The following is a 17,241-nucleotide window of genomic DNA, read 5'->3' as shown; positions in this document are numbered from 1 at the left end:
ACTTAATAACTTTATCATCTCTGCTCCTTCTTCAGGGGGATCCTAATTTAGACAATATCATGTTACTGTACTTATTGTGCAGACCAAGTGAGAGAACTAAGGGACAAAGGACCAGGGAACAAATTTAGCTGAGCCCAGAATAACTTTTATGTTTGTAAAATTTGCAACAAAACAACAAAGCAGAGTATGTGATTGGGACTTTCTGGAGCCTGCAAGTCTAACGTATTTATAGTATGGTTCGCTGTATAGAATTCTGACTGTCCTGAGTTCAGTAAACTCAGAGGCAGTTGTCTTAGAAGACATTTATGTTACCGTGAACATGTCTTTGTCACCAAGTGAAAAATGAAGATTTGGATGTCCCTCTGACCTCCCTGGTTTTAGTGTTAAACATAAGGTAACCCTTTGCAGCTGGCCACAGGCGATAGGTTGTGACTTGTCTTTCAAACAGAGCTTCTCCAATGTGGCCTGTGGTGGTTGTTTCCTTCAGTAAGTTTGTGAGGGCAAAGTTATTTTCTCCTTCACTGCCCATGACTTCAACAGTCAGTGTCTCAGCAGAAATCAAGGCAGTGGTGCCCTACTGTCCTCATCCTTGCTGCATTTTGTCACTGCCTTCCAGTCATCTGAAAACGAAGGCCAGTGTCACCTAAAAATGTCCAGCCCAAGTTAATTGGATTGTATTTCAACACCTGAATTCTTTTTAGTTCCTGCATAATAAAATGCGAATAAAGCACTTCTTCTGCTGGTTGTCCTCAAGAGAAGCACATAATGCACTATGAGTTGGGGCCATAAACTTGTCACATTTTCTTAGAAAGTCACTTTTCCTTGAGAGGACCCTCGAGAAACAATGATTATTGGCAACCATTTTGTCAGAAGTGCAGAGAGTATCTACATTTTACAGAAAACACTAATAATGTTATCAGCCAATGGTTAAATTTAAGCTTTTGATCAAAAAGTCAAAGTTTGTGGAACATCAAAAGTTCTACAGCTTCCCAATACTTACAGACTCTTTGGAAATTAATGATGGTGACATTAGTGTAATTGAGTTTTCTAATATTGTATAATGAAATGTGCGAAGACCGATAACCAGTGCACAATACGAGAAAGTAGATACACAGAGATACAAGATCCATTCAAAATATAGCATGGGTATTACTGTAAGAAAGGGTATAAAAGGAGCTTTGCCAGAAATCTAGTTTCTATATTGCAGTTAACTTTTGAGAAACTACCATTTGTCTTATTTTCATGTTTTATCAAAAAAGAACAGTTATCTAAAACACTTTTTTTGTTTATTTGTTTGTTTTTCTCTGATACTGGGAATTGAACTCACGACCTTGCGCTTGCCAGGCAGGCACTGTGCTGCTTGTTTCTAACTGAATATCTGTGAGAGGCCAGATTTTCTTAATGTACTCTAACCAAGAGAATATATTATTACAAAGTGAATGTAGAAGTCGCTTTGAGAACTCAGTTTCCTTCTGCTGAGCCATCCATGAAAGAAATTTATATGAAATGTAAATCTTTGTTGCTTGTCTCACTAGATTTCACACTGTTTTGGAAAGTTTTTTTTTTTTTTTTTTTTTTTTCATAAAATAGGATCTATTACAGGAGCTTGGTTTATTATTTTTGAGGAATTAATATTTAAACTTTTTGTTTTAATTATTAATATAGTACATGTCTTTAGCCCATAGAAATAGAAGCTCTTTGGAGTTCTCCATACTTTTAGAATGTAAAGGTTCCGAGACCAAAAAGTTTGATAACGATTTATCTAAGATTGAGGTAATGGCCTTGTGAATCTTTTGAAACATAGTGGCTGAAAATATTTTTATGACTATTTAAGTATAATATGGCGATTTCATTTAAATGTTTTCATTTAGTTCTGCAGTACCACGGTAATTTATTCAGCTATTTCCCTTTATGCCTTATAAGAAAAATCCTTTTCCACTATTATATCTTTTTTCTTTTATCAAATTTTATAGCAATGCTGGGGTGAAAAAAACACAGCTAGAGGATAATTCTGAAATGGGGAGCACTCAAATTCTGGAAAAAGAGACTCCAGAAAGTCTCAGTAACGGTACCAGCAGCAACGTGGAAGCCGCTAAAAGACTGGCCAAACGCCTTTATCAACTGGACAGATTCAAAAGATCAGATGTCGCCAAACACCTGGGTAAAAAGTACGTTGTAACTCAAGACTGATGGTTCTTGGAGCTGTGTGTGTGTGTGTGTAGGTGTGTGTGTGTGTGTTCATGCGTGTGTCTATTTTCAGTTTTCACTTGAATAACCAAGTCTATTCTGTTTTCTTGTAGCAATGAATTTAGCAGACTAGTTGCAGAGGAATATCTGAAGTTTTTTGATTTTACAGGAATGACGCTAGATCAGTCTCTCAGGTAGGATTAAACACTCACTTCTGTCCTTTGTTGCCTCCAAATAATGAATTCTTACAAAAAAAAAGTGTTGTTGTTTAACTAGACTCTGCTCTTATTTTTCTAACCTGCTCAGTTAACTGTGTGACTTTAGATTGTATCGTAGATACTAAGCATAGCAAAGAAAAATAAAAATATACTTTCTATAAAAAAACACATCAGCTGGTCTGCATGTGGTGGTAAGCTCAAGTCCAGATGGCATAGCAAAGAATGGTGGCAAAGCAAATCTGGAGAAAAAATGGATTCTTGGAGAGTTTTCCTTTCAATTCCTTTTGTAATAAAATACACATAATAATATTTGCTATCTTAGCCATTTTTAAGTGTAAAGGTAGTGGTATTAAATACATTTGTAATGTTGTACATTCACCACCATCTATTTCTACAGCTCTTTTCATCTTAAAAAACTGAAACTCTATACATAGTAAACAATAACTCCCATTTCTTCATTCTCTAATCCCTTCAAAGCACTGTTGTTTTCTATCTCTGTGATTCTGATTACACTGAGTTGACATTACATAGTTGTAAATATACAGTATTCATTTTTTCATGACTAATTTTAGTGTATAGTGCCCTCATGGTTTGTCTATATTGTGACATACTGCAAGATTTCTTTATTTCCTTTTGAAGGCTGAGTAATGCTCTCTTATATGGATATATCATCATTTTCATAGCCAGTTGTCTTTCAATAACACACAGATTGCTTCTACATTTTATATATTGTGAATAAAACTATTATAAATACGTGTATAGGTATCTCTTGGGGACCCTCCTTTCAATTTTTTTTTTTTTTGAGTAGGGAAATTGGTTTTTTTTGTTGTTGTTGTTTTTCTCCGGTACCGGGAACCGAACTCACCATCTTGCGCTTGCCAGGCAGGTGCTTTGCCGCTGAGCTAAATCCCCAGCCCGGGAAATTGGTTTTTGAATGATTGGTTAAAAAAAAAAAACAACACAGTTTAGATTGCAGAATTCTTGATATTTTCCTAAGCAGTTGCTTATAATTGCTAGGTAATCTTTGAAGATATTTTGGAATCAATGCTTGATTGGAATAAAAATCGTTATCAACATAATAATCAGCAGAAAGTATCTGTAAAATTGTTTCTAACAATACCCACTTTTTGTTGACCATTTCAAATGAAGTTGCCAAAAGTACACCGATTCTCACTGTTTACATTCTCACTGTATTGCGTATGCCTGAAAGTGCCTGACGGCAAACCTGGCCAGCAGGTTTATAAACTCCTTATAAAATGTTGGAGGCTGGAGGAGTTCTGAGGTCATCTGGTATAATTCTACAGTTGTACAGATCAGAAACTTGAGGCTGAGGAAGTGCAGTGTAGCTGATTTGGCTATGGTGGCTCTTTTTATGAATCAAAGGTATTCACTGGTTTTCCAATGAAAACAGCCAAGAATGAAGGAAAGATCTCTCTCTTTACTTACTATGTGTTATGATGTGGTTTATTTTAACAAGTTATGAAAAATAAACGTGATCAGTATAATTTTGGCTAACTAAATCTCTCTAATAAGGAAAAAAGCAGAATTTCCATAGGAATAAAATTAATTGTACAGATTTTACAATAGTTGGATTTCTTAGAATACTTTAAATTAGTTTTTCCCCCTTTCCATCACATAGTTAAGACAATATGTCTACATTATCAAATGAAGGTCACCTAGATTAATTTATGCTAAATAGTACTCTTAGTCACTCTGATTTAGAGTGCTGTGTGGTTCTGGGCCTCTTTATTATTATTACAAGAAATTTTGTACTTCATTTATTCCATATTTAAAAAGTAAATTTCTATTTCCCCAATTTCTTTCTCACATAACAAATTAATAATGAAATATTATAGTAGATAAAGTAAACATAATTGTAATTTTAATATTGGTTCAGTGGAGATTTTCATGTAACAAAATAATAAAAGGACACTTCTGTATATGGAATTATAAAACACCTTGTATGAGCGTGCATTAAATTAAGTGGTTTTTAAAATCTGACCTTTTAAAATTGGCTACTTGAGCTGGATGTGATGGCACATGCCTGTAATCCCTGTGCTTGGGAGGCTGAGGCAGGAGGATTGTTGAAAGTTGGAGACTAGCCTGGGCTACAAAGTAAGCTCAAGGCCAGCCTGAACTGCATAGGGAGACCCTGTCTCAGAAAGACACACATACATACCACACACAAAGTAAAGTTGGCTGCTTCAGTTTAGTCATAATGGGAAAATTAGCTCTTTTCCCCAGGCTTTCTTGATGTACTGACCACCCTATTGTTATTCTATCTGTTTTTACGTGCCATTTTATAAAATTTAAATTTCAATAGAAATTTATATTGAATGGCCATCTGTTAAGTGATTTTGGGGGGGAGATAACTGCATAATATCTTCAATTTATATAAATAAACTTTAACTGACAAATAAAAAATGTAGTAAGTTTTCTAAAATGTTATTTCCCCTTTCCTTCTTTTTTTTAGGTATTTCTTTAAAGCATTTTCTCTTGTGGGAGAAACTCAAGAACGAGAGAGAGTTTTAATACATTTCTCCAATAGATATTTTTACTGTAACCCAGATACCATTGCTTCACAAGGTAATCGCGTAGAAATTCTTCAGTTTCTTTTTAATAACAATGATTTATTTCCTTATTTTGAAAGTTATATTTTATTGTGAAAATATAGGAAATTATAGGGGAATATGAAGATCATCTAAATATCTCTAATTACCTAAAGATAAATATTAGTTAATTAACACTTTAACTTACTTCCATTTATATAATATTTGATGTCAAATTAAAATTATTGCAGTTTTGTTTCCTAGTACTTTTCCTTTCATTTTATTTTCTCATGCCACTAAGTATTCTTTAAAAACATTTTTAATGAGAACATATTTCTTACTCCTAATTATTTTACTTCATTTTGGAGTTCCAAAGTATGCTAGTTTATTTTCTTTAACTTGGTCAGCTTTATCACTCAGATTTTATGTACAAAGCACATGGTAGTAAATTAATTATTGAAAATTTCTTGCTTAGCATGGTGGCACACACCTGTTATCCCAGAAGTCTGGAGGCTAAGCTAGGAAGACTGTCATGAATTTGAGACCAGCTTGGGCTACATAGTGAGTTCAAAGCCAATTTGAATCTCATAGTGAGACCCTGTCTGAAAAAAACAAAGAAAAAATGGATGAAGTGTTTTTTTTCCCCTCTTATATCCCTTAACTCTCTATCTTAATAAAAGTTCATATATTTTTAGTTCTCTGGTTTGTTTTGGAAGTGTTTACAAAGCTCACTGGAAGCAGTGTTTCTTTGGTGCTTTTTGATTATAAGAATATTGACCACTGCCTTTCATCTATGACCTTAATGAAATATGAGTTTATGTTTATGAATTTTATAAAATTTCAAGAATTTTTTTAAAAAGTGTAGAATTTATTATATAAGGTGAAACTGCAATGAATATACTTCTAGATATTTAGTAGCATGTGATTAGAGACATTGATAATAGAAGTTGCCTACTGTGCCAAAAAGTATACTTGTAATAAAACAATCTTTAATTTATTAATTCAGGAATTGGATAGTCCTTTCTGTACACTTAACATAGATTCGTAAGAGTTTTTTCTACATCTGAAACTGCTACTGTCTACTATAGTTGGATTGAAAATTCAGAGGAAAAAATAAAAACTGATTCTGATATTTGGGAATGAGTAGCTTAACTCTTTAAGCTTTTTCTTTTACTGTATAAAGCAAGAAAACTTCCTTGTTTGGGCAACTTTTCTCCCTGAACATTTAATTTTTTAATCTTCATACAGTATTTCGATATTTTCCTTTTGGTTTGATGTGTAGTGTCCTAGACAAAACCATTCAACCTAAATGCATTGCTTTGAATGAATGTCAAGAGAGATCATAGTAAGCCCTGATCTTTATTTTCTTTAACTTTCTCCATTTACTTGCCTCTTAGAAAGTTTAAAAAAAGTAACAAAATTAAGTAATTTTCCTTTCTATCCCATGTATATTAGAAAATTGAGAAAGCACAAATCAACATAGAAATTTTAATCTCATGACTGAAAGAAAATCTTTTAATTTCCTGGTGTATATTTTTCTTGATGTTATTTATATTTAGTTTTGTTTTTTTTTCTAGTACTGGGAATCGAACTCATGACCTTGCTCTTGCCAGGCAGGTGCTTTGCCGCTGAGCTAAATCCCCAGCCCCAATGTTATTTATATTTAAAATGAATTGTACTGTATATAAGTGCTTTGTTATATAAAAATTTATTGTCAACTATTTTTCCACTTCAATCTCTGTAGTTGGGCAACATTTTAAATGGCTTTCACATGACAAAATTATGTTTTTAGAAGGCCGTGTTTACTTATCTCTCACTCTAAGTGATGTTTCTCTGTATGTATCTCTGCACTTTGTATAGATCTTTGTTTCCTGAGTGTACTTGGAACTGGATTTGTTGTGTGGAAGGACATAGGGGGACAATTTGACATTACATATGTCAAACTGTATTTCAGCACAGTTTATTAACAGTGGAATCCAGCCCTTCCCATTAAGGTCCTTTTGGTAAATTTTTCACATGTATTTTTTATCCCCGCAAGCAAATACGGCCAGTTGGGTTTCAGCCCAGTGTTGTGTTTCCGTGAGGTGAGTCCAATAATAAGCAGCGCGTTCACAGTTTCTGCCCGTGTTTCTGTCTTTAGATGGAGTCCATTGCCTGACCTGTGCAATGATGCTTCTGAACACTGATCTCCACGGCCACGTAAGTGCCCTTTGTGAGGCTCTTCTGCAGAAATCTAAACACAGCAGGGCTGATCTCTGCTTTTGTGTTCATGTACATTTCTTTTTACTCTTTGTACAGTTTCTACGGCAGGTAGGTAGACATAAATCTTTTTTAAAAAAGAAGATATGTTTTTATTGTACACACAAGCGCGCTGTTAATTTGTGTATATTACACTGTGTAGGTGGTATTAGTGGCTTTAGCCATAACGTGTATATTCTGTATCTTCTTTGTCCACCAGATGGCAGACAGAGGTTTTGCTTGTTCTTGTTCTATTTTTTTGGCTAGGTGTTATAGTGGCTGAAATACAGCGCTGGAAAGAGAATATAAGTTAGATGCAAAAATTAAGTCTAAGAATCCACCCTGGTCTTCTTTCCACAGTGTGTCTACTTTGTTTTAAACTAGTTAAAACTCAAAAGATAATATCGAAATAACCTAATTACCTTCTCATCTATTTAGAGAATAAGTTTCTTCGATTTGTAGTTATAAACCGTCACCTTTCATCGAAGTGAAATTTGAGGGCTTACTTAAATTCTTCACATTAAAGAAAATGACAACTTTTTGATTGAGTATACTTACTTAGAACAAAAATTAATTTATAGCCACAGATCCATTTGTTTTGAAGAAAAAAAATCATGTTTCTGTGTAATTGAAGAGTATACCATCCCTTGATTTACTGTAATGTAATCTACCTCACAGTTTAAAAAGTTACATTAAATAATTGTATTTTGCGTGTTGAATCTACTATTCCAAAGGCCGTCCAACTCCCTTATTTGAAACTGCAGTGCTCCTCTTTAAAAAAAAAAAAAAAAAAAAAAGGCAAAGTGGAGCCGTGTGGGACCACTAAGCTGAATTAGCTATTTTGAGACCACTGGGGTGGAGAAAGGGTTGCTCCTGTAAAGGGGAGTTGTAGTGATAGCATCATAATTTTAATACTGTCTTCAGGTACCTCAAAATATTGAACTCAAAAGCTCCTTTTGAGGAAATTGTAACAGGTACATTTAATTTAGTGGTACAGTGGTACCTCGGTTCACAAATGCTTTTGTGTGCAAACAATTTGGTTTACAAACAGAAGCACTTTGCAAAATTTTGTTTTTGTTTGTGAGCTATGCATCGGGTGACAAACACGACTGTGGCCATCTTTCTAATGCAAACAGAAATGTAGCCTCTTTCCCAAAATCAGAGAACAAATTAAGTCCGTGAACTGAGGTACCACTCTACATGTAGCATGTTTCCAGAGGTTATACAGACTAAGAATATAGATACTTTCAGGGAACACTCTTGGGGAAAAGGACTAATATACTGTGTGGAACTGAAGGTGCTGCTATTCTTGAGTCTTGTTGAGGGGATGACCACTCATTGGATTATCCTGACTTCTGTTTTTTTCATTACCAGACAAGCAAGTGTTCATGATTTTCTTTTGAACCTGTTTTGTGATAACCTGTTTTGTGATTTTGTTATCACAAAACCCTGCCCCTTCCTTCCTCCCACTCCTCAATTTCTTAACCTAGCTTTCTGGCCTGAGGAGATAATTTTGCGTGTCCACATATAACTTCAGTCAAGCCAGGGATTCCTAGTATAAAGGATCCTCTTCATATCAGATATTTTGAAGTCCCATCAACAGATGATAGTTTTACATTTAGCATCTGTTGACTGAGAAAATATAGAATAACTGGAAAGAAAAAAGAAGAATCTAGTAATAGCTCAATTTTGTTTAAAGTTTCATAATCTCAAAGACTTTCTATAGAGGTTATACTTACTGAGACTCATTTCTGCTAAATTCTAGACTTTTTTTTTTTCTTTTGAGACAGGGTCTCTGTAGCTCAGGTGGGCCTGGACTCACTATGTAGCCCAGACTGGCCTCAAGCTCTCAGGGATGCTCCTGCCTCAGCCTCCTGAGTGCAGGTATTACCAGCATGCACCACCATGCCAGGCTAGAGTTTTTTAAGCTAATATATAAAGCTAATATAACTTTAATACTTTGAAATCAACATGTATCTTTATTCATGACAATTTGAAGTACAGTAGCAAATAAAGGTGAAGGTTTCTTATTTATTCTGTTAACTCCACATGGTTGATGTCCAGATGAGCTATGGGGTTCCCTAGTGTCCGTAACCCACAGGTTCAGAAGTGCAGATCTAGTCCACTTTTTGCCCTATCTTCAGACAATTTTGAGGAATCATAGAGAAATGAGATAAAGTATCATGCTTCTTTTCTGGTGCCTAGGGTGGAAGAGATGGTTTATATAAATGAACATTTTAATTTTATTGAATTATAGGTAATTAACAATTGGCTATCGTAGGAAAATTAGTGATATAAAAGGGGGAAAATATAAGTAACAGTATATCTTCCTATCACCTTCTGAATCATATTTTCGATGATAATTAATTCTCAGCTTTGATTTTAAAATCAAACACTTAAGAGTTGTCATTTAGGTTTTACATATTAGTTTTCTTTATCCTTATTTGCAATACATGCTATTACAAGTTTGTCGAATGTATATTTGCTATCATAAACAATAACCATGTGGAACTGTGTTTCTCTTATCTCTTCCCTGTGGATTCATTTTTAAAACAAATTTTCTTTCTAGGTGGTAAGTTTTTAATCCATGTTTCTGGATGTAGCTTTTCATGCATCGTGATTGCCTGACGGATTGTGATAGTGTCTGTCTGACTGACTAGCATGGCCCCTATGCAGTTGAAGCATTCAGATATAAAGTGATTTCTTTCTCCTATCTGTTCCTTTCCCTTGCTCTTACTATTCTACTACCAAGGCCATTACCCTCCACCACTTGATCCAATGCCAGAATAATCCTCTTGGAGAATAAACTAATTTTACTAATTTTAAACTAAAAATCCATTTTCCCTTTCTTCCTTATCATGGTGTCATAAAAGCAATACAACAGCATGATTTTCTAAGAACTGCTAAGACCAGCTTGTCTCTCTCTTTCTACGGGTGAGGGCTCACTTGGTATATTAATTTACTGTGGCTGTTTCTGAGAATCTTTCCTTTAAGAACTGATGCACTGAAAATGCCTTTGTGTGATCTGCTAATACTTTTACTAATACAATGAAAGAATGTGTACTAATAGGTAACTTTGCTATAGCTTTCATGTTACATGCTGGGGTTCCGCCCTCGCTAACTTCCTTCCTTCCTTCCTTCCTTCCTTCCTTCCTTCCCTTCCCTTCCCTTCCCTTCCTTTCCCTTCCCTTCCCTTCCCTTCCCTTCCCTTCCCTTCCCTTCCTAATGCATTTTCTCATTCAGCAAGCACTGGTGATGTTTCTGATTCATTCTGAGTTCTATGGCGTTTGGGTAAGGATCGGAAATGAACAAGATATGTTTGTGAGACTGAAATAGCATCTAGGGTAGTGTAGGCCAGGTTGGCCTCCGTTCGTCAGACTTCACTGAGGACATGGTTCCTCAAGTGACAGATGCTGTGCTGGAAGAACACTGGGAGGGTGTTTTAATTTTATGTTGGATTATAGCTGAACCTCCCTAATGAAGCTGGACCACGCTAGCCTGAAGTATATGCAGGGTTTGTTTCTTTTGTTTTGTTTTGAGAACTGCACTGATGTCCTTCATTACTTACTTTAAAATATATATGATTCATCTTAGCAATATCATAAGTTTGCTTTTACTTGTCTGCAAGTAGTTTATTCTCTTACATTAAATAAATATAATTATGGTCACATGTCTAATTTGCTGAACAATCTTTTTAAAATGATTTATAATTAAAAATAAATATGCAAATTAAATATGTGTACATATAGCTTTTGATGAAAACAAATCTGAGATTTTTGGCTCTGTTGTAACTGTGTTGAATATTGCTTCATACTGTCAGCAAAGAAAGAGTTAAAAATGTTGACACTTTAGCATCTATTGGACATGTTATGAATAAAAAGTATTTGGCATGTCAGTATCAGTTTAAGCCTGTTCCTTTTCCTGACTAATATCTTCCCTTGTGTTCTCTTCACACTAACTAGCCAGCTTTCTCACTCGGTTCAAAGTTAGGCTTCAGCCATCTAGCAGGGTCCTCCACTCTGAAGAGGGGTGTCTGGGGCAGGACGGTGGGCAGGTCCTTCTCACCAGGGCTGGCGTTCTCAGGAGGTAGGAAGTTTTAGACAGCTTTGGATTATGCTGAGGAGTGAGATAGATATGAACAGAATCGTCTGGCTAATTTCACAACTAGCATGTCTCAAGAGGTTTGCAGGTCAGTGATTGGTCCCAGTTTGGCCATGATTAAAAGTAGTATCCAGGGCATTATTCTTAATAAACAAAATTCCATAACAAAAATCTGCCTTTTTAACTTTGTGGCTGGAGATTTTTAGTAGCAGTTTCATCCAGTGTCTCTCTGGGCTCGCTAGTATTGACAGAAGGCAGTCTAGCACTTGAAGCGTTTATCTTTATATTGAGGGTATGCTGACCCCTGTCCTCTGTGGTCTGAATTTCACATAAGAGGCAAGATTTTCACTGACTTTTGGTGCTGAGTATTAAGTTCGAAAAAGGGTAAAACAATGGCTAACATACCATATTGGCAGGGAGAGTAGAGAGACTGAGGAACAAATTGAGTTTCATAAAGACTCATGTTAAAGAGATAGGTAGAATTTAGTTTAATGTAGGTCATAGGAATTCATTATTTTTCCAGTCTGTAAAATGAGTTATTTGATTAATTTTGTAGGAGCCTACAGTTTTAAATGGTGGGTAAATATTCAATTTATTACCAGTAGTAGAAAAAGATTGTTCGGGGCTGGGGATTTAGCTCAGCGGCAAAGCGCCTGCCTGGCAAGCGCAAGGTCGTGAGTTCGGTTCCCGGTACTGGAGAAAAACCAAAAAAAAAAAAAAAAAATAAATCAAAAAAGAAAAAGATTGTTATAAGAACTGTAATTAAAGCAATTTAATGCTTTTTCTTCCCCATATTATGCTGCCCTATACTTCCACCCACAAAAGCCCCACCAACTTCCATGAGATTGATGAAATCTTTGTAGTTGATGACCCCAGGCAGTCTCTGCATCTGAACCTATCATTATTGTAATGAGCAGCTGCCTTAAGTACATTTTGGCTGTTTCTCTGCTGCCTTTGTGGATAGCTCTTCCTGTCTGTGGTGTTCCATATTCTTGGTGTGCTCTGCCATGAAAGCTGTCCTTGGCTTTCATTTGCGCTGAACTTCACCATGTTATAGGTTCCAGCCGTGATTTTAATTTCTGCTAAGCCAGGATTGCCTCTTTCCATTGGGGTCTTCTCCACCTGCTTGATGCCTTATCTTCCTTTCCCCAGCCAGAACAGCTTCCTTTAGGCTTTTTCTCATCTCTTGGGGCTTCTCAGTGTTACTGAATGTTCACAGAAACATCAGATCCATATATAGAGTTGCTGACAGTGTCTAGGGGAGTGTGATGTTGGCTTTCACCATTATTTTTTCTGTCATAGAAGGAGCATGTATAGTATAGCCTCAGAACCTAACCATCTCTCAGAGACCTGGCTAAGATCCCCAACTGCCTATATGTGGGGTACAGTGAAAGGATGAAATAAGAAACAGACACAATTTTATAATGCATGAAGGGGGGCTGGGAGGTCAGTGCCTCAGGATGGGCAGGGGCAGAGACAGAGACACCCCAAGCCAGCCGCTGTTTATTGGATATGGACAATGATAGGAGGAGCTAGGGGGAGATTCCTGGGGGAAGAAGATAATCTTGGGATGACTCAAGAGGACAGAGATGATCTTATGCTGAGAAGGAGCTTGCCTGTTTTTTAATCTTACTGGCTTTAGTTTCGTTTTAGTTGGTGGGAGAGGATGGCCCATCCATAAAGACTTAGAGTAATGGCAAATCTCAAAAGGGTGATACTGATAATCTCAAACCTCCGAATATCCCTTAGGGAAGTATGCAAAATTAGCCATTGTGAATTTGTGCTCCCCATCCAATCATTAGCTTTGGAAATGTTTTTATGCTTTTTTTTTTTTTTAATGGAAAAATGTCATGATTTGAAAAAAAAATTGATTTTAAAATGATCTTTAGCCTTTAGAATGCAATTTTTTTTTATCATATTGGCAATCGTGGATTTTAATAGGAATCTTTCTTTAAGTATGTCAAAGTTGAATTACACAGTGGTCAATTTTGTTGGATTCTATGATCTCTCGAAATGAAATCCTTTCCCCTTCCTCTGTCTTCCCTTGCCTCACTTACCCTTCCCTTCTTCATTTTGTCTTTTTGTTTTGTTTTGTTATTCTGGTTTTCTTTCAAGAACAGATTCATATAGAAAATACATTAGAGTGGCTTTTATCAGTTGAGTCAGTGAGGCTCATTTCTGAGCTTCAGATAATCTGATTCACACATTAATCAATCACCACATACCTTTTCTTCTTGTCATGTGAGCTTTTCACATTTGCATAGACCATTGGTAAAACACGATAAAAAAGGAAAGAGGTTAAACATTAATATTAAGTGAGTTTGCCCTTGCTCACTCTGCAGATGGCCTGGGGAGATGGAGGAGTGAGGAAGAAGGGGTTGGTTGAAGGCTGACTTCTCTTACCTCTAACTGCATCACTTAATTCATGTGCTTTGCCCCTTTCTGACAGCCAAGTTAAAAGTATAACTTAGGCTTTGCATTTGATAATCAGCACGGTGTGTTTTCCTTTTGTGTTCTCAAATTTTAAAGGAAATGCTTTCAGTTAACTGCTGAAGGAATCTACTTTTATGGTACTCGTGATCCTCAGAATGGCTTTCTACTCTTAAAATTTATGCAAACCCCCAAAAGCTTTTCTTTGTATATATTAATACCACACTACAAACTAAAGTGGTAAAATTGGGGCTGGGGATTTAGCTCAGCGGCAAAAGCGCCTGCCTGGCAAGCGCAAGGTCGTGAGTTCGGTTCCCGGTACCGGAGAAAAACCAAAAAAAAAAAAAAAAAAAAGTGGTAAAATTTAAAAATATTCATCAACTCATTAAAACCCATTAAATAAATAACATTTTCTGTGATCAAGAAATATACTTTCCCAAAGGGACAAAAATTAGTGAAAAGAATAATGTTTAAAACTTTTGCAATATTGGGTTTACTAGAAAACAGGTAAATTCTTAATCAAATGCTTTTGCATCTAGTCTGTTACAATAAATCAGAAGTCATGTACCTTCTAGAAAATTCGACTGCATACTAGTGAGAGAATGAAAGTGAAAAAATAAATAATGTTTTTAGCTTCAATGAAAATAAGGTTGACCTTATGGAAACCTGGAACGGGATCTCTGAAACACTAACTGAGAATCATTGGGCAGAGTTATTTTCATTTCTGATTTTTTAAACCACACCCAGTTCCTTTTTCAATGGTTATGCATTACAGGAGAGGTAAGAAAGATCACACGGATAGTTCAGATATTCCTAAAGGTTGACCTTTCAGCCACTTCAATTAGTTCTGTGATTGGGGTTTATGAAAGAACACATTTAATGTCATAGCTACCTGCTTTGAAAATTTACAAAGGATCCTACTTCGCCCACTAGTCATGTGTATAAAAAATGAACACCGGGGGGCAGCATTACACAATCACACTTGTTTGACAGAGCACCATATAAAAGTGAAACAGCTTTTTAACAGAGCTGTTTAACTGAACTAATTACCAGACAGGAGTATGCTTTTTCACCATTTATTGTAACATGTTGGAGGAGATGGAATTGTCATGCGGGAGGAGGGTATGCCTGCTGTGTTTTTAATATTCCAAGATTTATGAAGCCAGATTTTACCAGTGGACGATGAATGTTTTTAGTTTCTCCGAAAGCATGTTTTTCACAAAACTTCCAGATTCTACACTATTAAAAATTAAGAACGTTAGGATCATGTTTTCACAATCCTAGTTTTGGTAATTACTTGAGTAATCTTTCAACCTCTGCGTCAGAGTAGGTTCCATGATCTGCTAGCAAATACCTGATTGAGAGGGTTGGCTCCCTGGCAGCTCTCCCAGGACTGAGCTGAAGTTAGGCCTCATTGGTCAAGCCTTGTGTAGAAGGTTCCATTTTCTGGGTTGTCAGGGAAGGCTCAGAGCAAAGGCTTGGTCACACTTGTGCAGAGTTTTGAATGGGATCTTGGGTGGTTTCTAGATAACCCTGCTAAGAATGAAAGTCTCTATCTCTCCCTCTTGCTTTCATTATTGCCACAGTTGGAAATCGGTTCACTGCTGAAGTGAGGGAAATGCTTTTTTTGTTTTTGTTTTTTTGGTACCAGGAATCGAACTCACGACCTCATGCTTTCCAGGCAGGCGCTATGCCACTGAGCTATATCCCTGGCCTGGGAAATGCTTTAACAAAGCGAAAACTTGAAATTAAGATACAGAAAAGAAGAGATGCGCGGGAAGCGGGGGAGAGAGAAAGGGAAGGTGATGAAGAACTTTAGATGTATTATGTTACAAGCACTGACTCCCCACAGTGAATATCACTGTTAAGTACTGCAAACATGTAATAGAAAAGTAAACATTTTTAAAGAGTACTATTTGTGTGCTCCTTTGTGTTGTCTTCAATAGCATTGCCACTTCCTTCGAGTTTTCTTTCTGTCTTTCTTCCTTTCTCCTTTCCTTTCTTTCTGTCGGTCTTTTCTCTCTGTCTTGTTTTTTTCTTTTTGGTTTTAAGGTTCACAAATTTTTCTTTTAAAATTCATATTTACAAAAAAGACCTGGAAGCATTGCTCCTCTTCTTCCCTTGCCAAACCAGGTTACCCCCTTCTTTGCACCCCAGAAACAACCTCTACCTAAAATTTGACACTTGTCTCCTGTGTGCACTTTTCTTAATTTAAACATTTTTTTCTAGTATGTATTTGCAGTTCCTACTGGTTGCATTCATCCAGTGAAGTTGGTACATGTACACAATGCATCTTAATCCTTTTTACTTCATCTCCTCACCCCCACCCCCTAGTTTTCTTTTAAGCAGGAGTTGATAAAGTATAGCTCATAGGTAAAATTGAGCCGGAGTCTGTTTTTGAAAATAAAGTTTTATTGGAACACAGTCGTTTGTATACATCTTTACACTGTGGTGCCAATGTTCAGTAGTTGTAATAGAGACTATATGGCCTGCAAAGCTTAAAATATTGTGGGTTCTTCACAGAAATTTATAGAATTTGCCTGTTTTAGACTCTTGCCTTTAGTCCATGAGATTTTTTTCTCTCCGACACCTTAGATGCATGAGATTAAAGATAATCACTTTCCTTAATATTTTAATGGGAATATATTCAAATTGAGTATTTTAGAAATAATAAAGAATTTCCATCTCAAAGGCATTTAATATGTCTTTTTAAAGAGAACAATTAAGGCAAACAGCTTTTTATTGTAAGAAAATGTCTTTGAAGATGCAAATGTAATCAAAGCAGAGAATATACTTAAATTTATCTGGGAATATGATCCTGTAGTAATGGGGTGTTTTGGCTTTTTGATTAATATTTTCTCTCATTACAGATGACCTTCACTAGCTCAGAATGTAATATTTGCCCATGTCTGGTATTTTGGGATTTCAATTAATAGAATTTTTACTTTTTGTGGAGTTTCCATTTTCTATATTATCTTTTTAGGTTTGATTAAAATGCCTCCTGATTTCAAAGCTAATGACCTGCAGAGGCATATTCAGTAGCATCTCCAATTTGATTGGAAATGTTACATTGGTTTCAAGGGATCGTTTCTTTCAATGAATGCATCAGAGGCCTTTTCAAAGCTCCTTGCTTTATTGATCTAATGGGAAGGAATTTAGAACATGAGAAAGTACTGTGAAAGCACTTCCTTGGCAAAGAACTGGCCAGCAGTTATTTCAGAGCAGGACTACTTTTACCCAAAGTGATAAATAAATCTGGGAAGAAAATGAATAGAGCATGATAGTGAATATGTGCTTGTCTGTAATACCTAAGAATCTTTGGTATGCACAGCCAGTGAGTAGAATTAGGTTATCCAATGAATAATGATTGCTTGAGTAATTTGGACAATGTGGTATGACATAAGGGATGTTTCTTAATGACAAAAACTTCATTTTTCTTTTACTCCTCTAAATATGACATAGGGGAAGGGGAGATGTCTAAATACATATACTAGTAGGAAGCAAAATAGACCAATATG

General features: G+C 35.9%; 1 protein-coding gene across 1 annotated transcript in view; it reads left to right on the top strand.

Moving 5' to 3' along the window:
- Window positions 1–17,241, top strand: part of Psd3 (pleckstrin and Sec7 domain containing 3) — a 500,607-nt gene that overhangs the window by 262,369 nt on the left and 220,997 nt on the right. Inside the window, exons 6-9 of the mRNA XM_005373608.2 lie at window positions 1,974–2,168; window positions 2,301–2,381; window positions 4,879–4,991; window positions 7,095–7,153. Coding sequence (XP_005373665.1) covers window positions 1,974–2,168; window positions 2,301–2,381; window positions 4,879–4,991; window positions 7,095–7,153 — 448 coding nt within the window. The remainder of the gene's footprint in view (window positions 1–1,973; window positions 2,169–2,300; window positions 2,382–4,878; window positions 4,992–7,094; window positions 7,154–17,241) is intronic.

Source organism: Chinchilla lanigera, unplaced genomic scaffold (genome assembly GCF_000276665.1).
Source record: "Chinchilla lanigera isolate Chin_1 unplaced genomic scaffold, ChiLan1.0 scaffold00002, whole genome shotgun sequence".
NCBI classification, from domain to species: Eukaryota; Metazoa; Chordata; class Mammalia; order Rodentia; family Chinchillidae; genus Chinchilla; species Chinchilla lanigera.
The sequence above is the reverse complement of the archived record's forward strand: the minus strand, read 5'-3'. Positions and strand labels throughout refer to the sequence as shown.